The following is a 26,184-nucleotide window of genomic DNA, read 5'->3' on the forward strand; positions in this document are numbered from 1 at the left end:
GATCACTTGCATCATACCAGCAATGTCTGTTACCGTTAGATTGTAAGCTCTCTTGAGCAGGGACTGTCCCTCCCCGTGTTTAAACTTGTACAGCGCTGCGTAACCCTGGCAGCGCTATAGAAATGCTAAGTAGTAGTAGTAGTAGTATAAGTAAAACCTGGATCCAAAGGAGCTCGGAACTCTTCTGGAAACCCAGAGCAGGATCTCTGAATCTGGAGAAATCAGACCCGGACAGCTCCCAAACTAAGGGGTCCTTTAGTAAGGTGTGCTGAAAGATGGCTTGTGGTAGTGTAGACCCATGTTTTGGGCAGCGCAGAATTATTTTTCAGCGCACCTACCAAAAAAATGCCTTTTAAAAATTTTTGCCAAAAATGGACGTGCAGCAAAATGAAAATTCCTGCGTGTCCATTTTGGGTCTGAGACTTTACCAGCAGTCACTGACCTAGCGGTAAAGTCTCATGCGGTAAACGGGCGGTAATGACCTATGCGTGTCAAAAGCCACTTGGCACACATCAGATACACATGTCTGAAAATAAAAATTATTTTTTGGACGCGTGTATCAGACATGCGCCAAAAATGAAATTATCACAAGAGCCACGCGGTAGCCAGGCGGTAACTCCATTTTGACACGCGTTGGGCGCGCATAGACGCTTACGCGGCTTAGTAAAAGGGAGCCTAAGAGACCAAGCACAGGATATTAACTAACGTTGATAAGTACTAGACATGTGACTACAGGCCAAAAACCATGTCCAAATCTGAGAAAAACATTTTTGGCATTTCCCATCAAGAAAGTTTTAATGGGCCACCATCCATGATCAAACATAAAAGATTCAAAATAAAAAGTGAGGCATAAATTAATGACAGTTTGATCTCAGTAGCAGCACAATTGGCTTCCAGTGGCTAGTGCTGACATTTGCAGGCTAAACCAAACAGCACGGGGGTAGGCTGGATTATGATCCTGAATCTGAAAAAGATCCTAGGAAGCAATTCCCACCAATGCAATGCTGTGAGAGCCTATTCTGAGCAGATTACATTTATATAATACTATCAGCACAACTTACATTTATACACCTGCAGATACACCAGTCATAGATTTGGCATAACTGCGGTCACGTAAATGTGGCAAGGTTAGGCAAGGTTATATGTAACTTAAAGAATTCTGTGGGTTAAACATGTAAGTGGCATTCCCGCCCACTTCCTACCCATGCTCCACTCAGGAACATGCCCTTTGCATTAACATGCTGCACCGCTTACATGTAGAGCCACCGAGAAGGGGGAGTGGGGGGGGGGGGGGAATTCCCCAGACCTGCTCTCCAAGGGGGGCCCGGTGCCAGGGTCTGGTATTAATGCGATAACCCGGTCCTGGCACACAGGAGCAGGAGAGAGACAGACCCCCCAGCACTGAACCCCTCCTTGGAGGCCGAGGAAGAGCAGATGCATTGACACAGGAAGGTAGGGGGCAGTGGTGGCTTCAGCAAGCGAGCAGCGTGGTGGGGCAACTGCAACCTAAGTGTGGGGGTGGGGCGACTGTGGTGACCCTGCCCTGGGCCTGGCTCTATCTCTCGGTGTCCTTGCTTACATGTGCCGTTACAGAAAAATGCGTCGCTGTCCTGCTCTCGCTTTCATGGGTAAGTGAACATCTACGTGACAGCATTCTGTATATTTACGTGCTCAAGTGGCCTAAAAATGCAGGTGCCCTGTTACAGAATTGCTTTTTTACTGTCCATTTCTAGTACTAAATTTCCTTACAATCCTTGCGTTTGTTGCAACAGTCTCTTGGACACTGCTCCTTCCACTCTTCAGCAATACACCCACTGAAAGCAAATTCATTCAATGCCTGTGTAATATGGAATTAACTATTCAAAAAGTCGTAAATGGACCAATGATTAAAACTGATATGGCGGCTTAAGGGCTCTTTCACTAAGCCGGGGTGGGCAATAGCACGTGCCTACCATGCGGCAAAAAGCACTGCCGTGGGACACGCTGTGGCGTCCTGTGGTAGCACACCCATCAATGTGCGCCAATCCCATGCTGAAAATAATTTATTTTTCAGTGCAGGAGATGTGACTATGGTCGGATAGTAGGCAGGCCCTGCGCTAATTGAGTAGCATAGGCACATTGCTGTGCACTGCCTGATTACTGCGGGGTTAGCATGGGAGCCCTTAGCACCTACAAAATAGGTGTCGGTAAGAGCTCTCGTGGTAATGGCCACAGGCTAATTGTGAAAATTGCACATGGCCATTAAAGAAAAGTATGGAAATGCGGCCATTTTACCGCCACGCTAAAAGTGGCTGCAGCATGCAGGAAATCTATGCACTGACAACAGTGCCAGCCACGTTTTAGCATGGCTTAGTAAAAGGGCCCCTTATTCATTAACTGCAACTATAGTTCTCTGATTTGATGATCCACTAGAGATCATTTTCTTCATTTTACTTGTTAAATGGTTAAAATTTGGGGACTAGTGTATACTGAATTACATAGGCTGGGTTTTTTTTTACCTGTTTTTGGATTTTGGACCACATAACACAGACATACCCATTTAATTATGAGCAATATAAATATACAGCCATCTGTTTCCATGGGGGCATGATTATAAAGGCACACAAAGCACAAGGAATTAATGGTTACCTTATGGGTACTACCCTTGCTCCAGCAGATTCCAAGGTCTTCACATAAGAAGCAGCAATGTAGGATTTTCCCAGAGACGAGAGTTCTTTAAAGTGGATCTCCTGTGCTAATACACCTACAGCAACAAAAACATTAAAAATTCAGTTAACACACACGAGGGGGAAATTCTATATACAGCTCCGAACATTAGGTGCTACTTCTGTGCCAAATGTTTGGCACAAAAAAAGTGTTCTAACAGACGCTGGGCGTCTGTTGTACCAAACCCACAAAACGTAGCTCCGCTATTTCGTGCTTCTGAGCAACCCAATGTTCCACTAAGGGAGTATCTAATTTCAGTAATCTAATGTTGTGCCAATCTGTACTTAATTTTTTTAATCGCTTGCCCAATATACCACAGCCCACTTGTGCTTAAATGGAAAATATTTGGTAGTGACCAGGTTAAGCAATTGGTAAATGTTTCCATTCTATCTCTTCACAGGAAAAGTGAAAATTATATTTAAAGTTCAGTTGAGAGAATGTGATAATTGAGAAAGAATGAGTATGAATGGTGTGATGGAAATTTTATTGACTAGGAGAAACTGTACTGTGAAAATACGAATATTAAAATTTTGGTCAAAGGTAAAATAAAGGTTTTGTAGAAATAATATTGTAGTCACTTTTAATAAATATGCATGAGACAGATTTGCATGTCTGTCACCTCCATTACATGCAAATATCTGTCATGCATATTCAGGATATCCTGAAAACTCAACTGACTGGAGGTCCCCCAGGACAGGTTTGAGAAGACTGATCCAGGGAACCAGTTGTGATTATTAGTCCTTTCTTTCATAATGCAGCTATTTATTTATCTAGCTTTTGGTTTTGCAAGAAAGCTATTAGATTTGTTCAAGAAGTGAGATATGTATTTTATTCATTGGAACTCCAAACATTTGTTGTTTTAAATCAGGGGGTTCTCAAACCAGTCCTCGGGACACACCTAGCCAGTCAGGTTTTCAGGATACCCACAATGAATATGCATGAGATAAATTTGCCCAGATTACCTACACTGTATGGAAATCTCTCTCATTCATATTCATTATGGATATCCGGAAAACCTGACTGGCTTGGTTTGTCCTGAGGACTGGATTGAGAACCCCTATTTCAGATGGAAGCTGAAGGAAACAATATCCAGGTAGGGACCTCTTTGTTCACCTGTTCCTTTTAGAGGAAGGTAAGTTTATTGCAGCAGATGGGAGTTGCACCCATCTCAAAGAGATTAACACCTCCTGGCATTCCCTCCTTCAGCAATTCAGACAGAAAGCCTCACCTCCCCATGAGCTGTAGGACATTGAATGCAAATACCTCCAGCTCTGGAAGCAAGAGTGGCTGGAACAGGAGAAAGTCACTCCACCTCCCTGAACAGGTAGGTTATATCCATCGATGCATCTCAGTTTTGAACAATTCTGCATATGTGCCTCTCATTTCACATAACTCAAGTCAACCAGCAATTCAGTCACCCTAAGAAACTGCAAATAAAAGTACACTGACTGCCAGTTCTGACAGTCAGCACAGAGCTATATTTTTGAAAAGAAAAAAGTAATTCTCCATTTCCTAACTGATGAGGGATATAGTGGAACAGGATTTCACAAAGATAACCCCTAAGTCATACAAGAGCCTTAAGTGCACTGAATTAAATGCTTAAACTGCACCTACTCTTTTAATAGTAGAGAACATAACAGGTGACACATGATCCCTTCATTTTAAACCCCAATTAACCCTGGGTGTGTGGAGTAGCCTAGTGGTTAATGCAGTGGACTTTGATCCTGGGGAACTGGGTTCAATTCTCACTGCAGCTCCTTGTGACTGTAGGCAAGTCACTTAACCCTCCATTGCCCCAGGTACAAAATAAGTACCTGTATATATGTAAACCACTTTGACTGTAGTTGCAAAATACCACAGAAAGGCAGTATATCAAGTCCCACTTCCGTTCATCTGTGTATTAATATTAGCTAAGTAGAAATATTTTTGGAATTAGCCCCATTTCAAAACTCCTCTACTACTACTACTTATTATTTCTATAGCGCTACTAGACGTACGCAGCGCTACATGCTGCCACTTGAGATGATACTCACTGCTTTTGAATGCAACCACTGCTTGGGCTTCTTCAGATAGTTTGCTTCTGCAGGATTCATGTCAAGTTAAAGACATATTTCAAAGTCTTACAGCTGCTTTTAACTGTGTTATTTAGATACTACTACTCAGTTAGCACTACTTTATGCATTAATTACATCCAGACTTCAGTACTGTAAAGCGAATGCTACATACCTGTAGAAGGTATTCTCCGAGGACAGCAGGCTGATTGTTCTCACTGATGGGTTGACGTCCTCGGCAGCCCCCTCCATCGGAAAGTTTACTAGCAAAGGCCTTTGCTAGTCCTCGCGCGCCCATGCGCACTGCGCATGCGCAGCCGTCTTCCCGCCCGAAACCGGCTCGAGCCGGCCAGTCCAGTATGTAGCAAGACAATACACTTCAAGGGAAGACTCAACTCCAAAGGGGAGGCGGGCGGGTTTGTGAGAACAATCAGCCTGCTGTCCTCGGAGAATACCTTCTACAGGTATGTAGCATTCGCTTTCTCCGAGGACAAGCAGGCTGCTTGTTCTCACTGATGGGGTATCCCTAGCCCCCAGGCTCACTCAAAACAACAACCATGGTCAATTGGGCCTCGCAACGGCGAGGACATAACAGTGATTGACCTAAAAAATTTACCAACTAACTGAGAGTGTAGCCTGGAACAGAACAAACAGGGCCCTCGGGGGGTGGAGTTGGATCCTAAAGCCCAAACAGGTTCTGAAGAACTGACTGCCCGAACCGACTGTCGCGTCGGGAATCCTGCTGCAGGCAGTAATGGGATGTGAATGTGTGGACAGAAGCCCACGTCGCAGCTTTGCAAATTTCTTCAATGGAGGCTGACTTCAAGTGGGCTACCGACGCAGCCATGGCTCTAACATTATGAGCCGTGACATGACCCTCAAGAGCCAGCCCCGCCTGGGCGTAAGTGAAGGAAATGCAATCTGCTAGCCAATTGGATATGGTGCGTTTCCCTACAGCCACTCCCCTCCTATTGGGGTCAAAGAAACAAACAATTGGGCGGACTGTCTGTGGGGCTGTGTCCGCTCCAAGTAGAAGGCCAATGCTCTCTTGCAGTCCAATGTGTGCAGCTGACGTTCAGCAGGGCAGGAATGAGGACGGGGAAAGAATGTTGGCAAGACAATTGACTGGTTCAGATGGAACTCCGACACGACCTTTGGCAGGAACTTAGGGTGAGTGCGGAGGACTACTCTATTGTGATGAAATTTTGTGTAAGGAGCCTGGGCTACCAGGGCCTGAAGCTCACTGACTCTACGAGCCGAAGTAACTGCCACCAAGAAAATGACCTTCCAGGTCAAGTACTTCGGATGGCAGGAGTTCAGTGGCTCAAAAGGAGGTTTCATCAGCTGGGTGAGAACGACATTGAGATCCCATGACACTGTAGGAGGCTTGACAGGGGGCTTTGACAAAAGCAAACCTCTCATGAAGCGAACAACTAAAGGCTGTCCTGAGATCGGCTTACCTTCCACTTGGTAATGGTATGCACTGATTGCACTAAGGTGAACCCTTACGGAGTTGGTCTTAAGACCAGACTCAGACAAGTGGAGAAGGTATTCAAGCAGGGTCTGTGTAGGACAAGAGCGAGGATCTAGGGCCTTGCTGTCACACCAGACGGCAAACCTCCTCCATAGAAAGAAGTAACTCCTCTTAGTGGAATCTTTCCTGGAAGCAAGCAAGACGCGGGAGACACCCTCTGACAGACCCAAGGAGGCAAAGTCTACGCCCTCAACATCCAGGCCGTGAGAGCCAGAGACTGGAGGTTGGGATGCAGAAGCGCCCCCTCGTCCTGTGTGATGAGGGTCGGAAAACACTCCAATCTCCACGGTTCTTCGGAGGATAACTCCAGAAGAAGAGGGAACCAGATCTGACGAGGCCAAAAGGGAGCAATCAGAATCATGGTGCCTCGGTCCTGCTTGAGTTTCAACAAAGTCTTGCCCACCAGAGGAATGGGAGGATAAGCATACAGCAGGCCCTCCCCCCAATCCAGGAGGAAGGCATCCGATGCCAGTCTGCCGGTGGCCTGAAGCCTGGAACAGAACTGAGGGACTTTGTCGTTTGCTCGAGATGCGAAGAGATCCACCAAGGGGGTGCCCCACGCTTGGAAGATCTGGCGCACCACTCGGGAGTTGAGCGACCACTCGTGAGGTTGCATAATCCTGCTCAACCTGTCGGCCAGACTGTTGTTTACGCCTGCCAGATATGTGGCTTGGAGCACCATGCCGTTCCGGCGAGCCCAGGTCCACATGCTGACGGCTTCCTGACACAGGGGGCGAGATCCGGTGCCCCCCTGCTTGTTGACATAGTACATGGCAACCTGGTTGTCTGTCTGAATTTGGATAATTTGGTGGGACAGCCGATCTCTGAAAGCCTTCAGAGCGTTCCAGATCGCTCGTAACTCCAGAAGATTGATCTGTAGATCGCGTTCCTGGAAGGACCAACTTCCTTGGGTGTGAAGCCCATCGACATGAGCTCCCCATCCCAGGAGAGACGCATCCGTGGTCAGCACTTTTTGTGGCTGAGGAATTTGGAAGGGACGTCCCAGAGTCAAATTTGAGCAAATCGTCCACCAATACAGGGATTCGAGAAAACTCGTGGACAGGTGGATCACGTCCTCTAGACCCCCAGCGGCCTGATACCACTGGGAGGCTAGGGTCCATTGAGCAGCTCTCATGTGAAGGCGGGCCATGGGAGTCACATGAACTGTGGAGGCCATGTGGCCCAGCAATCTCAACATCTGCCGAGCTGTGATCTGCTGGGACGCTCGCACCCGCGAGACGAGGGACAACAAGTTGTTGGCTCTCGCCTCTGGGAGATAGGCGCGAGCCGTCCGAGAATCCAGCAGGGCTCCTATGAATTCGAGTCTCTGCACTGGGAGAAGATGGGACTTTGGGTAATTTATCACAAACCCCAGTAGCTCCAGTAGGCGAATAGTCATCTGCATGGACTGCAGGGCTCCTGCCTCGGATGTGTTCTTCACCAGCCAATCGTCGAGATATGGGAACACGTGCACCCCCAGCCTGCGAAGTGCCGCTGCTACCACAGCTAGGCACTTTGTGAAAACCCTGGGCGCAGAGGCGAGCCCAAAGGGTAGCACACAGTACTGGAAGTGGCGTGTGCCCAACTGAAATCGCAGATACTGTCTGTGAGCTGGCAGTATCGGGATGTGTGTGTAGGCATCCTTCAAGTCCAGAGAGCATAGCCAATCGTTTTGCTGAATCATGGGGAGAAGGGTGCCCAGGGAAAGCATCCTGAACTTTTCTTTTACGAGATATTTGTTCAGGGCCCTTAGGTCTAGGATGGGACGCATCCCCCCTGTTTTCTTTTCCACAAGGAAGTACCTGGAATAGAATCCCAGCCCTTCTTGCCCGGATGGCACGGGCTCGACCGCATTGGCGCTGAGAAGGGCGGAGAGTTCCTCTGCAAGTACCTGCTTGTGTTGGAAGCTGTAAGACTGAGCTCCCGGTGGACAATTTGGAGGTTTTGAGGCCAAATTGAGGGTGTATCCTTGTCGGACTATTTGCAGAACCCACTGATCGGAGGTTATGAGAGGCCACCTTTGGTGAAAAGCTTTCAACCTCCCCCCGACCGGCAGGTCGCCCGGCACTGACACTTGGATGTCGGCTATGCTCTGCTGGAGCCAGTCAAAAGCTCGCCCCTTGCTTTTGCTGGGGAGCCGCGGGGCCTTGCTGAGGCGCACGCTGCTGACGAGAGCGAGCGCGCTGGGGCTTAGCCTGGGCCGCAGGCTGTCGGGAAGGAGGATTGTACCTACGCTTGCCAGAAGCATAGGGAGCAGTCTTCCTTCCCCCGAAAAATCTTCTACCTGTAGAGGTAGAGGCTGAAGGCTGCCGGCGGGCGAACTTGTCGAATGCGGTGTCCCGCTGGTGGAGAGACTCTACCACCTGTTCGACTTTTTCGCCAAAAATGTTGTCCGCACGGCAAGGCGAGTCCGCAATCCGCTGCTGGAGTCTATTCTCCAGGTCGGCGGCACGCAGCCATGAGAGCCTGCGCATCACCACACCTTGAGCAGCGGCCCTGGACGCAACATCAAAAGTGTCATAAACTCCTCTGGCCAGGAATTTTCTGCACGCCTTCAGCTGCCTGACCACCTCCTGAAAAGGCTTGGCTTGCTCAGGGGGAAGAGCATCAACCAAGCCCGCCAACTGCCGCACATTGTTCCGCATGTGTATGCTCGTGTAGAGCTGGTAAGACTGGATCTTGGACACGAGCATAGAAGAATGGTAGGCCTTCCTCCCAAAGGAGTCTAAGGTTCTAGCGTCCTTGCCCGGGGGCGCCGAAGCATGTTCCCTAGAACTCTTAGCCTTCTTTAGGGCCAAATCCACAACTCCAGAGTCATGAGGCAACTGGGTGCGCATCAGCTCTGGGTCCCCATGGATCCGGTACTGGGACTCAATCTTCTTGGGAATGTGGGGATTACTTAGTGGCTTGGTCCAGTTCGCAAGCAATGTCTTTTTCAGGACATGGTGCAAGGGAACAGTGGACGCTTCCTTAGGCGGAGAAGGATAGTCCAGGAGCTCAAACATTTCAGCCCTGGGCTCGTCCTCCACAACCACCGGGAAGGGGATGGCCGTAGACATCTCCCGGACAAAGGAAGCGAAAGACAGACTCTCAGGAGGAGAAAGCTGCCTTTCAGGAGAGGGAGTGGGATCGGAAGGAAGACCCTCAGACTCCTCGTCAGAGAAATACCTGGGGTCTTCTTCCTCTTCCCACGAGGCCTCACCCTCGGTGTCAGACACAAGTTCACGAACCTGTGTCTGCAACCTCGCCCTGCTCGACTCGGTGGAACCCCGTCCACGGTGGGGGCGTCGAGAGGTAGACTCCCTCGCCCGCATCGGCGAAGCTCCCTCCGCCGACGTAGTCGGGGAGCCTTCCTGGGAGGTGGCCGCGGTCGGCACCGCACGCGGTACCGACGTCGGGGACCTCAACCTGGGCGATGGGCCAGCCGGTGCCACGCTCGACGGTACCGGAGGCGCAAGCACCGCCGGTACCGGAGGGGTAGGGCGCAACAGCTCCCCCAGAATCTCTGGGAGAACGGCCCGGAGGCTCTCGTTTAGAGCGGCTGCAGAGAAAGGCTGTGAGGTCGATGCAGGCGTCGACGTCAGGACCTGTTCCGGGCGAGGAGGCTGTTCCGGGCTGTCCAGAGCGGAGCGCATCGACACCTCTTGGACAGAGGGTGAGCGGTCCTCTCGGTGCCGATGCCTGCTGGGTGCCGAATCCCTCGGCGACCCAGAGCTCTCGGTGCCGACGCGGGGAGGAGACCGGTGTCGATGCTTCTTCGACTTCTTCCGAAGCATGTCACCGGAGCTCCCCGGCACCGACGAGGAGGACGTAGAATCCATCCGTCGCTTCCTCGGGGCCGAGACCGAAGAAGGTCGATCCCGGGGGGGCTGTACCGCAGGAGCCCTCAGAGTGGGAGGAGACCCACCCGAAGGCTCACCGCCACCAGCAGGGGAATGGACAGCCCTCACCTGCACTCCTGACGATGCACCTCCGTCCGACGACATCAGCAGACCAAGTCTCGGTACCACCGACGTCGATGCACTATCCGATGTCTCGGCGCCGATGCAGAGGTCCGATGCCTCGATGCAGTCGATGGAGCGGCAGCCAAGGAAGATGGTCCGGACGCTGACGACGTCGATGCACTCGATGCCTCCGGTGCCGATGCCGACGAAGAGCCCGAGAACAAAACGTTCCACTGGGCCAATCTCGCTACCTGAGTCCGCCTTTGTAACAGGGAACACTAGACTGCAGTTCTGAGGGCGGTGCTGGGCCCCTAGACACTGAAGACACGCAGAGTGCCTATCAGTGAGCGAGATTACCCGGGCGCACTGGGTGCACTTCTTGAAGCCGCTGGAAGGCTTCGATGTCATGGGCGGAAAAATCACGCCGGCGAAATCAAAAGCCGAAATGGCGAAAATTGAAGCACCAAAATTTAGAGGGAGAAAAATCTCGACCGAGGCCAAAAGAGGCCTACCCCGACAACGAAAGAAAACTTACGGGGCAAAAACTGAGAAACTACGGGAAGGGCAGAAAACCCGAAAGGGTCTTCCGGAACACTTCCGGAGCGCTTCCCAAACACTTTTTAAGAAAAAAGCAGAAAAAAACACGTCGAAAGGACGCGCGACTGGCCGGCTCGAGCCGGTTTCGGGCGGGAAGACGGCTGCGCATGCGCAGTGCGCATGGGCGCGCGAGGACTAGCAAAGGCCTTTGCTAGTAAACTTTCCGATGGAGGGGGCTGCCGAGGACGTCAACCCATCAGTGAGAACAAGCAGCCTGCTTGTCCTCGGAGAATACTGTATACTCAAGTATCAATTTTCTTTAATCAAATTTTTTCAGACTGCACAGACCACCACTGTAGGAATCCTGTCTCATGCCAATAAATTTGACCTTATTCCTCTTTTGAGGAGTAAAATTCAGATTACAATTTAAAACAATTTAGGCACAGAAAACCTTGCATACTGGTGTTTCCTTGTACTTAACATCACATTACATTACATGTCTCTGTTTGTTCTCTTTGGTCTTTATATGATTTTTGACTTGTAATTCCCCCAGTTTCCATGGCCTGATTAGATTATATAAGTACATAAGTATTGCCACACTGGGACAGTCCAAAGGTCTGGAGCGCATGATCTGGTAAGGGACGTTATGGTACTGGGGCCGCTTGATAACAGTGACCATAATATGATCAGTTTTGATATCGACCTTGAAGTAACTGTACACAGAAAGTCAAATACATTAGCATTTAACTTTAAAAAAGGAGACTATGATAAAATGAGAAGAACGGTAAAAAAAAAAAACTTAGGGGGGCAACTGAGAGAGTAAAAACTGTACAACAGGCGTGGACGCTGTTCAAAAATACCATCCTGGAGGCCCAGGCCATACATATTCCTCGAATTAGAAAAGAAAGACGGAACTCCAAAAGACAGCCGGCCTGGTTGAAAAGTGAGGTGAAGGAAGCTATTAGGGCTAAAAGAAACGCCTTCAGAAAATGGAAGAAGGAACCGTCTGAAAATAACAAGAAGCAGCATAAGGAGTGTCAAAGCAAATGCAAGGCGCAGTTAAAGAAGGCCAAGAGGGATTACGAAAAAAAGATAGCATTAGAGGCAAAAAAAACATAGTTAAATTTTTTTTCGGTATATTAAAAGCAGGAAGCCGGCAAAAGAATCGGTTGGGCCGCTGGATGACCGAGGGGTAAAAGGGGCGATCAAGGAAGACAAAGACGTAGCGGAGAGACTGAATGAATTCTTTGCTTCGGACTTCACCGAGGAAGATTTGGGTGGGATACCGGTGTCGGAAATGGTATTTCAAGCGGACGAGTCGGAGAAACTTACTGACTTCACGGTAAACCTGGAGGACGTAATGGGGCAGTTCGGCAAACTGAAGAGCAGCAAATCTCCTGGACCGGATGGTATTCATCCTAGAGTACTGATAGAACTGAAAAATGAGCTTGCGGAGCTACTGCTAGTGATATGCAACTTATCCTTAAAATCGAGCTTGGTACCGGAAGATTGGAGGGTGGCCAATGTAACGCCCATATTTAAAAAAGGCTCCAGGGGAGATCCGGGAAATTATAGACCGGTGAGTCTGACGTCGGTGCTGGGGAAAATGGTAGAGGCTATTATTAAAAACAAAATTACAGAGCACATCTGAGGACATGGATTACTGAGACCGAGTTAGCACGGCTTTTGTGTGGGGAAATCTTGCCTGACCAATTTACTTCAATTCTTTGAAGGAGTAAACAAACATGTGGACAAAGGGGAGCCGGTTGATATTGTGTATCTGGATTTTCAAAAGGCGTTTGACAAGGTACCTCATGAAAGGCTACAGAGGAAATTGGAGGGTCATGGGATAGGAGGAAATGTCCTATTGTGGATTAAAAACTGGTTGAAGGATAGGAAACAGAGAGTGGGGTTAAATGGGCAGTATTCACAATGGAGAAGGGTAGTTAGTGGGGTTCCTCAGGGGTCTGTGCTATGACCGCTGCTTTTTAAAATATTTATAAATGATCTAGAGATGGGAGCAACTAGCGAGGTAATTAAATTTGCTGATGACACAAAGTTATTCAAAGTTGTTAACTCGCGACAGGATTGTGAAAAATTACAAGAGGACCTTACGAGACTGGGAGACTGGGCGGCTAAATGGCAGATGACGTTTAATGTGAGCAAGCGCAAGGTGATGCATGTGGGAAAAAAGAACCCGAATTATAGCTACGTCATGCAAAGGTTCCACGTTAGGAGTTACGGACCAAGAAAGGGATCTGGGTGTCGTCGTCGATAACACGCTGAAACCTTCTGCTCAGTGTGCTGCTGCGGCTAGGAAAGCAAATAGAATGTTGGGTATTATTAGGAAAGGTATGGAAAACAGGTGTGAGGATGTTATAATGCCGTTGTATCACTCCATGGTGCGACCGCACCTTGAGTATTGTGTTCAATTCTGGTCGCCGCATCTCAAGAAAGATATAGTAGAACTGGAAAAGGTGCAGTGAAGGGCGACTAAAATGATAGCAGGGATGGGACGACTTCCCTATGAAGAAAGACTAAGGAGGCTAGGGCTATTCAGCTTGGAGAAGAGACGGCTGAGGGGAGACATGATAGAGGTATATAAAATAATGAGTGGAGTGGAACAGGTGGATGTGAAGCATCTGTTCATGCTTTCCAAAAATACTAGGGGGCATGCGATTAAACTACAGTGTAGTAAATTTAAAACAAATCGGAGAAAATGTTTCTTCACCCAACGTGTAATTAAACTCTGGAATTCATTGCCGGAGAGTGTGGTGAAGGCGGTTAGCTTAGCAGAGTTTAAAAAGGGGTTGGACGGTTTCCTAAAGGACAAGTCCATAAACCGCTACTAAACGGACTTGGAAAAATCCAAAATTCCAGGAATAACATGTATAGAATGTTTGTACATTTGGGAAGCTTGCCAGATGCCCTTGGCCTGGATTGGCCGCTGTCGTGGACAAGATGCTGGGCTCGATGGACCCTTGGTCTTTTCCCAGTATGGCATTACTTATGTACTTATCAAGCCCAGCATCCTGTTTCCAACAGTGGCCAACCCAGGTCAAAAATACCTGGCAAGATCTCAAAAAAGTACAATACATTTTATACTGCTTAACCCACAAATAAGAAGTGGATTTTCCCCAAGTCAATTTAATAATGGTCTATGGACTTTTCCTTTAGGAAGCCAGCCAGACCTTTTTTAAACCCCACTAAGCTAACCGCCTTTACCACATTCTCTGGCAACAAATTCCAGAGTTTAATTATACATTGAGTGAAGATTTTCTCTGATTCGTATTAAATTTACTACTTTGTAGCTTCATCGCATGCCCCCTAGTCCTAGTATTTATGGAAAGAGTAAACAAATGATTCACATCTACCCGTTCCACTGCACTCATTATTTTATAGACCTCTATCATATCTCCCCTCAGCCATCTCTTCTCCAAGCTGAAGAGCCCTAGATGCTTCAACCTTTTCTCATAGGTATGTCGTCCCATCCCCTTTATCATTTTTATCGCCCTTCTCTGTATCTTTTCTAATTCCACTATATCTTTTTTGAGATTCGGTGACCAGAATTGAACACAATATTCGAGATGCAGTTGCACCATGGACCAATACAAAGGCATTATAACGTCCTCACTTTTGTTTTCCATTCCTTTCCTAATAATACCTAACATTCTATTTGCTTTCTTAGCCGCCGCAGCACACTGAGCAGGTTTCAACGTATCAACGACGCAGAGATCCCTTTCTTGGTCGGTGACTCCTAATGTGGAATCTTGCATTACGTAGCTATAGTTCGGGTTCCTCTTTCCCACATGCATCACTTTGCACTTGCTCACATTAAACGCCATTTGCCATTTAGATGCCCAGTCTCGTAAGGTCCTCTTGTAATTTTTCACAATCCTCTCGCGATCTAACAACTTTGAATAACTTTGTGTCATCAGCAAATTTAATTACCTCACTAGTTACTCCCATCTCTAGAACATTTATAAATATGTTAAAAAGCAGCAGTCCCAGCAAAGACTGGGGAACCCCACTATCTACCCTTCTCCATTGAGAATACTGACCATTTAACCCTACTCTCTGTTTTCTATCCTTTAACCAGTTATCGTGCCTTCTATTGTACAGCTACTCAGTTCTGTAATGTCTTCCACTCTTTAATGGCAGAACCAAATTTTATAAAACTCAAGGTTTCTCGAGACCTTTTCACTCTCACAGCCCAAAAGCCTGAGAAAGCATCTTCAGCAGTCTGTACCCAGCTGGGTTCAGGATCTATAACTCTGTCCTCAATGTTCTGTATAGGTTTTGCTGTTAATATTTTCTCTCTCCTGTTCCTCTTTTGATGCTTTTTCTTCCGTCAAATGATGTTTTTTTTCCTTTCTGTTTTGATTGATTTTATATTTTTGCAAACTGGTCTGCTATGCTTTTAATAAAATGTGGTATATCAAATTTAATAAAACCATAAATCAAATACTACAGTTCCTGGGGGTTAACCTTCCATGTCAAATATCTTCAGGCAACCCTAATTTTCCCCGATCTTGGTTTTGTAATTGCTTAGCAATATCAACAAAAATCAGGGCTTGAAATGTCCTGAAAGGTTTCATTAAATATTCATTAAATAGTGCCTCTCTCCTGCAGCTTCTGAGCAATATATAGATCCTAAATCTGGGCTTTTTATTCCTGCAAGGTTTCTTTTCTGGACTACTTGTTTGCACTCAGCTCTCACTTCTTCAATCTACTAGAGAGAGTTCTACCTTCCTAGCACAGTCTGGGCTTCCTGGACCTACAACATCTGGGACAACCAGTACAAGTGAGAGGGTGGAAGTTACAGACAGACTTTGACCAAGTACAGAATAAGTGGCTACAAAGTAAAAATATGTACATAAATTAAACAGAAACCCAATGAAGCCAGACTGTGCATGTAGTACAACATCAGAGAAATACAGAGATACATTTCCTCCTGTACTGTGCAAAAAATAAAGTTAGCAGATGCTAAGGCTAGCTTTACGGAGGAGCAACCAGGGCAATTGCTCTGGGCCCACATGCCACAGAGAGCTCCAAGTGCCTGCGTGAAGCTGAAGAAGGCACTGCCTGGTTGTGAGGTTTGGGGTCCCCTCTCAAATGCTGCCCTGGGACACCAATTGTGGTAGATGTAGATTCCAGAGACGGACATATTCTAATCATGAAACAGAAAATATAGGGGCCCTTTTACGAAGTGGCGGTAGTTGTACCACCAAGTCACCACATGCCAAATCAGCCCTACCGCCAGGCTCGCTCAGGAACCTGGTGGTAGTTTCAGATTCCAGCGCACGGTGATTATGGTGCTAGAAAATACATTGCCCCAGGTACAAATAAGTAACTGTATATACCACATGTAAACCGCTTTGAATGTAGTTGCAAAATCCATAGAAAGGCGGTATATCAAGTCCCATTCCCTTTCCCCCTTTCCCTTTTGTATTTTCTAGCGCAGGGGACATGCTGGCAGTAATCATTACTGCTGGGCTACCACCTGAGCCCGTAAGGGCTCCCACAGGAAATGGCCATGTGGCAAGTGTTTTAACTTACCGCACGGCCATTCTCTTATAAAAAAAAGGCCTTTTACCAGTGGCAGTAAAAGGGGCCTCAGCGCGTGGCAAACCCCTGCACCGATGCCACCACAGGGCCCCTTTTACCATTTGGTAAACGGACCCCATAATTATTTTTCTGTCTAGCCATTTTATTTTTGTAATTGTATTGGTCCCGGTCTATGGTTTCTGCTTTAACTCTGTTGCCATTTCTTTTTTTATCTAGTCTTCACATTCTCACCTATAGTGATCTTTAACATTAGAGAGGAAGAGAACATTCTCTTCCAGAGTTCACTCCTCCTTCTTACCAACCACTCCTCAAGTTCCCTTTTTTTTTTTACTCCACCTACCTACCCCTAACCCCAGCCCTCCATTCTCGCTCTCATTCCTGCCTTTCACTAATTCTCTCTCTCTCCCCCCCCCCCGATTTCCAGTTTCTCTACCAATTTGCTCTCCTCCATCCAACCAGTGTCTTCCTATTCTTCCATTTCCACTATCTTCCCCTCTATGCCCCTATCCTCCCCCATGTCCAGCCCCTTTTGTGTCCCTATCTCGCCATGTCCAGCAGCTTCCCTTGGTATCCTTGTTCCTTTCCTATCAGCTTGCCCAGAAACCCTCCTCTTTATTCCTGGTCCTATTCTCTCCCTTCTGTCTTTCTATTTACCCACCTCCCCTGGTGATCAAGCATCTGTAGTCAGTGTCTCTTCCACTCCCCCCCCATCCTTCCACGTCCAGGCTGCACCTCATTTCCGAGCCCATGGTCAACACAGCTACGTCAAGCAGCTATGGCATCAGCACAGAAGTAAAAGCAGCATGGGGCCTGCCCTGATCCCACAAGTGCGCTGAGGTAGTTCTACCACATCCCGCCCCCTCTGATATCAACACTGCTGCCACAGGTGGCAGGTCTCAGAGAAGTGTCACAATATTGAACTCAAACTTGTTTTGGATAATGTGGGATATAAATATCACAAATAAGTAAAACAGAGGCAGCAGGCGGAGGAGATAAAAGGCAGACGTGGAATTTGGGAGTGATTGGTGCTTGGCATTAATCTGGCATCAGAAAAAATACAGAGAAGGGCGGCAAAAATGATAAAGGGGATGGGATGACTTCCCTATGAGGAGATGCTAAAGAGGCAAGGCTCTTCAGCTTGGAGAAGAGATGGCTCAGGGGGAGATATGATAGAAGTCTATAAAATACTGAGTAGAGTGGAATGGATGCACATGTTTACTCTTTCCAATAATATCTGAAAAGTGTTAATCCGCAAGCGAACCTTTTCCAGAGATGGGAAGGCGGTAGAACTAGAGGACATGAAATGAGACTGAAGGGGGGCAGACTCAAGAAATGAGATTGAAGGGGGGCAGACTCAAGAAAAATGTCAGGAAGTATTTTTTCACGGAGAGAGTGGTGGATGCTTTGAATGCCCTCCCGCGGGAGGTGGTGGAGATGAGAACGGTAGCGGAGTTCAAACATGCGTGGGATAAACATAAGGAATCCTGTTCAGAAGGAATGGATCCTCAGGAGCTTAGCCGAGATTGGATGGCAGAGCCGGTGGTGGGAGGTGGGGCTGGTGGTTGGGAGGCGGGGCTAGTGCTGGGCAGACTTATACGGTCTGTGCCCTGAAAAAGACAGATACAAATCAAGGTAAGGTATACACAAAAAGTAGCACATAAGAGTTATCTTGTTGGGCAGACTGGATGGACCATGCAGGTCTTTTTCTGCCGTCACCTACTATGTTACTATCCTGCTTATTTTCGAAAGAGAAAAATGCCTATAGTGCGACCTAAATCGGGAGACAGACGTTTGTCTCGCAAAGGCACCCAAATCGGTATAATCAAAAGCCGATTTTGGGCGTTTCCAACTGCACTCCGTCGCGGGAACAAATAAAGTTGACGGGGGCGTGTCGGAGGCGGAACTGGGGCTGATAATCGGAAAAAAAAAAAGGCGTTTTTACCGCGATTTTGGGTCACTTTTTTTGGACCCTTTTTTTTTCACGAACAAGTCCCAAAAAAGTGCTCCAACTGCCCAGATGAACACTGGAGGGAATCTGGGATGACCTCCCCGGACTCCCCCAGTGGTCACTAACCCTCTCCCACCAAAAAAACCCCACTTTACAAACTTTTTTTCCAGCCTGTATGACAGCCTCAAATGCCGTACCCACCTCCATGACAGCAGAATGTGTTCGATCCTGTCACAGCCTTTCCCTGGTCAGATGTGGCTCTCGGGTGCAGTACAGGGTCACATCAGCATTGCATTGTGGTGGGTGTAGGGTATTGGGCTCCGTGATTTCATTAGCTTGTGTTACAGTCTCACGATGTTGGTAGTTGGTAGGCTCTTCTCCCATGGTGCTTTTCCCCCTGCCTACTGGGTCAGAGTGTGCCCCGTTGTGTTTCCTGTTGTAGTCCATGCGGTAGTGGCCATTTTTGTAAGCCAGTTTTAGTTCCCTTTCCTGTGTTAGCCACGTTACAGAATTTAGTTCTTCCCTTGAATGTGGCTGAAAGAGGGCACTGTACAGCATTCTGCCAGCTCTGAACTACTGCTCATCTCAGTACCAGGGAGACTCGTTGCCAGTGAGGCACAACCTCTGATCTGAAGTTAACTGTGAGTAAACACGGTTATTCCAATAAAGGACGTTTTCGGAGAGATTAGTCTTCAGGTGTCAACTGGTGTGCCAATGTTATACAGCAGCAACAAGTCCTAGAGGCCTGCGTGTATGCAGGTCCCTGGAGCACTTTTAGTGGGTACCGCAGTGCACTTCATCCAGGTGGCCCCAGGCCCATCCCCTCCCCCCCCCCCCCACCTGTAACACTTGTGCTGGTAAATGGGAGGCCTCCACAACCCACTGTACCCACATGTAGGTGCCCCCTTTACCCCTAAGAGCAATGGTAGTGTTGTACATTTGTGGGTTGTGGGTTTTGGGGGAGGGGGGTTGGGTGTTCAGCAACCGTGGTAAGGGAGCTATGCATGTGGGAGCTTTTTCTGAAGTCCACCGCACTGACCTAGGGTGCCCAGTTGGTGTCCTGGCATATCAGGGGGGCGAGAGTACTACTAATCATGGCCCCTCCCACGACCAAATGGCTCGGATTAGGACGTTTTTGAGCTGGGCGTTTTTAGTTTCCATTATCGCTAAAAAAAAACAAACGCCCAGCTCAAAAACGTCCATTTTTTCGAAAATACAGTTCGGCCCGCCCCTTCACGGACCCGTTCTTGGAGATAAACGCCCATGGAGATAGTCGTTTCCGTTTGATTATGCCCCTCTAAGTAATACAAGGACTAAGGGCACAAAATGGAGCTACTCTATAGTAAATTGAAAACAAATTGGAAAAAAATATTTCTTATAAACTCTGGAATTCATTGCCAGAGAATGTGGTGTAAGCAGTTAGCTTAGCAGGGACAAGTTCCTAAAAGAAAAGTCCATAAGCCTTTAGATGGACTTGGGAAAATCCACTTCTTATTTCTAGGATAAGCAGCATAAAATCTGTTTCATTCTTTTGGATCTCGCCAGGTACTTGTGACCTGGATTGGCCACTGTTGGAAACAGGATACTGGCCTTGATGGACCTTTGGTCTGTCCCAATATGGTTATGCTTATGTTCTTATGGTTTTCTGTGCTGCCAGGCACCAGCACCCCCATCCCCCACCTTAAAAATCCAGCCGGCTATCCAAATACCAGCCAACTGGCAACCCTGCTGTTGGGAGCTCTTCAAATACCACATCAGCAGCATCAGCAGATGGGCCAAGTGCCGACACCACAGCTTGCTCCTCCTGCAGTTGTGGCAGATATTTAGGGATGCTGCAGGTAGCTGGGCTGTGGTTCAGCAATCAGTTCAAAGCTGCCATTCAGCTGGTACAGGGAAACCGGTTGTGTGGCTGTGGTCAAATTCTGCTGCAGCAGATGAAGGCAGAGACCTCTCTCATCATCCTCACTGACAGCAGTGACTGTGAGAAACAAACCATGTTGTTAACATTGGTGGTGAAAGGGTTAAAAAAAATGTTGAATGGTCAATGCTGTGACCAACTGCAAAGCAGTAAGATTCCCCCAATCAACATTTGAGTGTGGGCTGATGTTTTGTGTATAATTCAGTTCAGCACTTTTTGGCAGTTAATGCCTACCACTGCAGGCAGTAGACTTCAGTTAGGTATGCTGCTGCTGCTGCTACATTGAGAGATTTTATATTATTTTCAGTTGCAGTAATATACAATAAATACAAAACGAATTATAGAATACTAGTAAAAAAGGCCCGTTTCTGGAACGAATGAAACGGGCGCTAGTAAGGTTTTCCTGGGAGTGTGTATGTTTGAGACAGAAAGCCAGAGTGAATGTGCGGGTGTGTGACAGAGTGAGACTGTCTGTGTGACAGTGTGTGTGTGAGAATGAGAGTGTGTGACAGGGCCCCCTCCCCTGTTCCTAATGCCCCTCACCCCGTTCCCTCCCCTCCTTTTCCTCCTCCTTCCCACACTTTGGGTTCCTTAAGGCTTTCAAAAGTCTATGTACCCCCGTGGCCCTAACGCCCAGTATCCGGATACCCCACCGCTTTCCTCCTCACCCCTCCCCCAAGATGTAATACTTTCACGTCCTTCATTTTTTAAAAAAAGTGTCCTATCTACCCTGTGTACAAATGCCCGGCATTCAGATTGTGTTCCTCTCGTAAATTTTCATTTCTTTCATTCATTCAGAACTTGCCCCCCCCCGAACATTTTTGGTTCCTTCAGTCTTTTAAAACTCTCCTATGTACCCTGTGTGCTAATGGCCAGCATTGAGATTGTTTTCCTGTCCCAAATGTACATGTCTTTCAGTCATTCACAACTCCCCCCCCCCCCCCCTTCTCCAGTTTAACACTTTTGTTTCCTTCAGTCTTTTAAAACTCTCCTATGTACCCTGTGTCCTAATGGCCAGCATTCAGATTGTTTTCCTTTCCCAAATGTTCATGTCTTTCAGTGTTCAGAACTCCCCCCCTCCCCCCATTTAACACTTTTGGTTCCTTCAGTCTTTTAAAACTCTCCTATCAACCCTGTGTCCTAATGGCCAGCACTCAGATTGTTTTGCTTTGCCAAATTGTCTGTCACTGATGTCACTGAGGTCAGTGTGTGCCTGCCTAGCAGACCACTTCCGGCAGGCACGGTCCCAAGCACATCCTGTTGGAGGTGAGAATTATTATATAGGATGGTCCAGTTGGTATACTGTTTTATTTTTTATTTTGATGGCTTTCAGATGAAGCCTCATAGTGAAACAGGGAGCTGTGCAAAGGGTAGCAATAGAGTTTGCAAACTGGATGTGTTTTTGAATTAAATACATCAGATTGGACACACTTCATTATGATTAAGCACTTTCATTTTAACCAAAGATCAAATGTGGACAGTCAGCACACAAATGAACAAGGAAGTTCTTTTTCCAAATGCACCAGATGAACCAGATAAGTACTTAGGTCCCTGTTTACAAAGCCACACTAGATGCTGGCTGTGTGGTACTGCCAACACTGTGTCGGCAATGCCGCACAGCTCTGCAAACATGGAGGGTTAATTTCAGTACATGTTGGAGATATATACTGAAAGGTGGCAGAGCCAGGCTGGTGCTTATTTCAAACTTGTGCAGTGATGGACACTGAAATTGCCTGCTCATGTTATTTAATGGTGGTACTTCACAAATCTGAGCACATTCTTATATTTATTTAGAAAGTAGGTTATATTTATAATATTACAATATTTTTAAAAAAATTTCAACCTATGAAATTAATGGACATTTTTTATTTTTATTTCTTTTTTTTTTCATCTTATATTACATGTTTAGCATCATCCCCATATTGTGTTATTGAGCAAAAGTGTGTGGCCATAATGTTTTTAGAATTAGGATAGACCAGGGAATTTATCAGCAAAAATCACTTTAAAAGGGTCCTATGGCAGAAAACATTAAAAAAAGAAAAAGAAAAAAAAGGTTTTACCTGTTTCTAAAATCCATACAGGAAAGATAATTTTACAACAGGATGCCTATGCTATAAAGGCACATATTAACACCAAATTTATAAATTCAACATATGGCCTATGTGCCTTTATAAAATAGCTCACCAGAAAGCAGTTACACAAACATATCTGTTTATTAAGCCACGCTAGCGGCTGGTGGTGCACTAATGCCAACACAATGTCGGCGTTGCCGCGCAACAGCCACTAGTGCAGCTTTGGGGCCTTTTTACAAAGCGGCGGTAAGCCCATCTGCAGCTACCGCCGGCCCAATGCGGGCGCCAGTGGTAATTCCAGTCTCAGCATGCACTATCTCCCGCACTACAGAAAATCAGATTTAACATGGAAGCCCTTACCACCACCTCAACAGGTGACATAAGTGCTCCCTCCTCACAAGGCCGTGCTGTAAGAGCAATCTTATCACAAGGCTATATTTTTTTGCAGCCTTTTTACCCGCTGCGGTAAAAAGAGACACTGCTGCTACCGCAGGGCCCTTTTTACCGCAGCTTGGGAAAAAGAACCCTTAGTAAATAGGGGAAAAGTTACACCTGTGCAAAGCAAAAATAACTTTGCGCCTATATGTGCTGAACAGCAATAAGGGTATGTCACGATACACACACACATATGCACCAATTATCCGTCCTCAGCAAGGCCTACACTTTTATGCATTTTTAAAACACTAGTTCTAGACACTTAAATATTATAGATACATGACTGTTTGGGCACATAATCCATATAGCCATGAGAAAAGCAGGTAACAGGTTGTGTCAAGGTTGTCTAACACACAGGGCTCATTTCAGCTACAAAATATACATTAACTATATCACATCCTACTACTACTAGTTGGAAAGTAAAAGCAAAATCTAGACTGAAAGGGTTTCAGAAAAGGCTAAGACAGCCGAGTTCAACCAAGAGTGCGACCGATAAGGCCGTACCACCGCCCTACTCGCGCCCACAACACGTCCACAGCCGTCTCAGCTGGACCGATCAACCTCCCTTGACTAAGAGCACGACGCCAAACTGGATATCGCCGACCTTCCACATAGTGTGAGGACAGCACAAGTACGAAAGGCCAACACACCGACTGTATCGGGGCAAAGGGACGAAGGAGAGCACCAATCAATCAAACAGCGGATCACCGAGAGGCCGTCGTGCGTCAGAGACCAACCCCTAGGCTGAGGTGATCCCTACCGTCACACTCCTCTCCAAGAACCGACCCGAACTTGCTATCGATCCGACATACCAATGGATCAGGAGTGACGGGTTCCAGAAGTGGAGCACAGGACCCACGTGACGGGACCTCCGCAACTTGCATCACCGATGCACTGGAGCGACACAGAGGAACCAACAGAGACTCCGCGCTCTTTTGATGAGTGCCTCCCCAGCATGCTGAGATCTGAGAGAAGTCAAACAAAGAAAGGCAGCCTACGCAAGTTGCTCTTCTACCTAGTCTACCGATATCAATATGCTTCTCTCTACCTCTGTTCTCGCTATCCTACCTCTCTCTATCCTGCTGCTCCTCATAAAGTATTAAGAAACATTTAATTTGACTGCAATATTGATTAATAATACCACCCAGATACAGCTGTAAATATCTTCTGTAATGCTTTAAATACTTTGCTAGACTTTAAACTTTAACAGCTCATGCAAAGGACTTTTGAGCCGCTTCACTATAAAACACCTCATAGCACTTCCGCCACACTTGTAGCATATACTAACCTGATACTAGAACAGGGACCCAGCTGTAGATTCCGTGCCGCAGGTTTACTGCGCAGATTGTACTTTATATTCCATAGACCGCTGCTTTAGAAATTGTTGTAATGTCTTAAATGCTGATATGAACCCCAGCAAAATACTCCTAACTATCTACTGTCTAGAATAGGGACCCAGCTGTAGGTTTACTGCGCAGATTGTACTACTGTCTAGAACAGGGACCCAGCTGTAGGTTTACTGCGCAGATTGTACTTTATATTCCATAGACTGCTGCTTTAGAAATTGTTATAGTGTCTTAAATGCTGATATGAACCCCAGCAAAATACTCCTATCTACTGTCTAGAACAGGGACCCAGCTGTAGATTCCGTGCCGTAGGTTTACTGCGCAGATTGTACTTTATATTCTATAGACTGCTGCTTTAGAAATTGTTGTGTCTTAAATGCTTATATGAACCCCAGCAAAATACTCCTAAATATCTACTGTCTCACCCTACTCATACACGCACATTCAATCCACGATATAGATAATAACAACCACACAACTCACAAATCACACACCACTCACGTACACATCATGCCCTCCCAAAAAGACAACAAAGACCAAATCAAACCAAATACCCATGGACTCCACCAAGGGATAACAACAAAAGAAGATATTATACCCACACATCAAGGAAACAGACAACTGATAAAAATTACCACTAACTCGAACCCAAGGGATCAATACCAATCAATACAAATAGGCTATACTAATGCAAGATCAATAATAAAAAAAACCTCATCGATAACCGACTGGATAACGGGAGATCATCTTGACTTCCTTCTCATTAATGAAACCTGGATTCATGATTCTAAAGACCCAATAATCCTAGAGCTGTGTCCACCAGGTTACAAAATCACCCACTGGACAAGAGAAGGAAAAAGAGGCGGAGGTATAGCTATAATTATAGATCCCAATTCACAGTTACAACAACAGATGAATCTATCCTCCCCCAACTCGAAATAGCCTCAGTCAGAATCAACCACCCCAACCTGTGTGATCAACAAAACATAATCCTATTGTACAGACCCCCGGCTAACTGGCGAGATGCTCAGATACACTTTACGGACTTCATTTCAAATACTTGTCTGTCTTCCCAGAATATTCTCATAGCAGAAGACATCAACCTTCATCTCGAAGACACTAACATAAACAATGTACACGAATGTAAGGAATGTAAGGAATTCCTCCAACTATGGGAGATCCACTGGCCTAACATGCAACCCACCCACAAGAAAGGACACACTCTAGACATCATAACTCACAAATTTTCATCAGAAGCGAACTTCATAATCAGAGACACAAAATGGACAGCCACACCATGGTCAGACCACTACAAGGCAAACACTTCCCTACTCTGGAAAACAAAAAAGACACAACAAAAACAAGAAAAAAGAACCTACACTACAAGAGGCAAAATAGACCCTCTAACATTCTGGCAACAAATATATACTGACGAATGGACAACAACTACCGACTCACCCCAATTTCTACAAGAATGGGATTACAGATGCAGAACAGTTCTAGATAAGATAGCACCGCTCCAAACTAGAACCTCACAATCCCATGGTTCAACAAAGAACTAAAAAAACTAAAAACACAAGTTAGAAGACTAGAAAGAGCATGGAGCAAAAAAAAAAAAAAAAAAGATGAACACACACTCAAACAATGGAAACAGCTACAAAGAAGGTAAAATTATGTATAATCATACCTGATAATTTTCTTTCCATTAATCATAGCTGATCAATCCATAGACTGGTGGGTTGTGTCCATCTACCAGCAGGTGGAGATAGAGAGCAAACTTTTGCCTCCCTTTATGTGGTCATGTGCTGCCGGAAACTCCTCAGTATGTCGATATCAAAGCACCATCCGCAGGACTCAGCACTTAGAGAATTACACCCACGAAGGGACACTCTGCCCAGCTCACCACCGCCGAAACGGGGGAGGGGAATTAACCCAGCTCATCCCCACACAAGTGGGGGAGGGGAATCCGTCCAGCTCATCCCCGCGGAGCGGGGGAGGGACACCACACCCGCCGATGCGGGGGGATCTGGCTTATCCTGCAACCGCAACCGCGGGAGGAGCTGACTGACCCTAACACCGCCGAAGCGGGAGGGGTACAAAACTGCCCTACAGCCGCACGAAGCGG

General features: G+C 46.8%; 1 protein-coding gene across 2 annotated transcripts in view; it reads right to left on the bottom strand.

Moving 5' to 3' along the window:
* Positions 1-26,184, bottom strand: part of GGH (gamma-glutamyl hydrolase) — a 110,599-nt gene that overhangs the window by 75,276 nt on the left and 9,139 nt on the right. For both annotated transcript variants that reach the window (XR_003943383.1, XM_030214917.1), the window contains exon 2: positions 2,629-2,743. Coding sequence is in view for 1 of the 2 variants with exons in the window: in XM_030214917.1 (XP_030070777.1) it covers positions 2,629-2,743 (115 nt within the window). In the remaining variant the exon portion in view is untranslated. The remainder of the gene's footprint in view (positions 1-2,628; positions 2,744-26,184) is intronic.

The sequence above is a fragment of the Microcaecilia unicolor genome, chromosome 1, assembly GCF_901765095.1.
Source record: "Microcaecilia unicolor chromosome 1, aMicUni1.1, whole genome shotgun sequence".
NCBI classification, from domain to species: domain Eukaryota; kingdom Metazoa; phylum Chordata; class Amphibia; order Gymnophiona; family Siphonopidae; genus Microcaecilia; species Microcaecilia unicolor.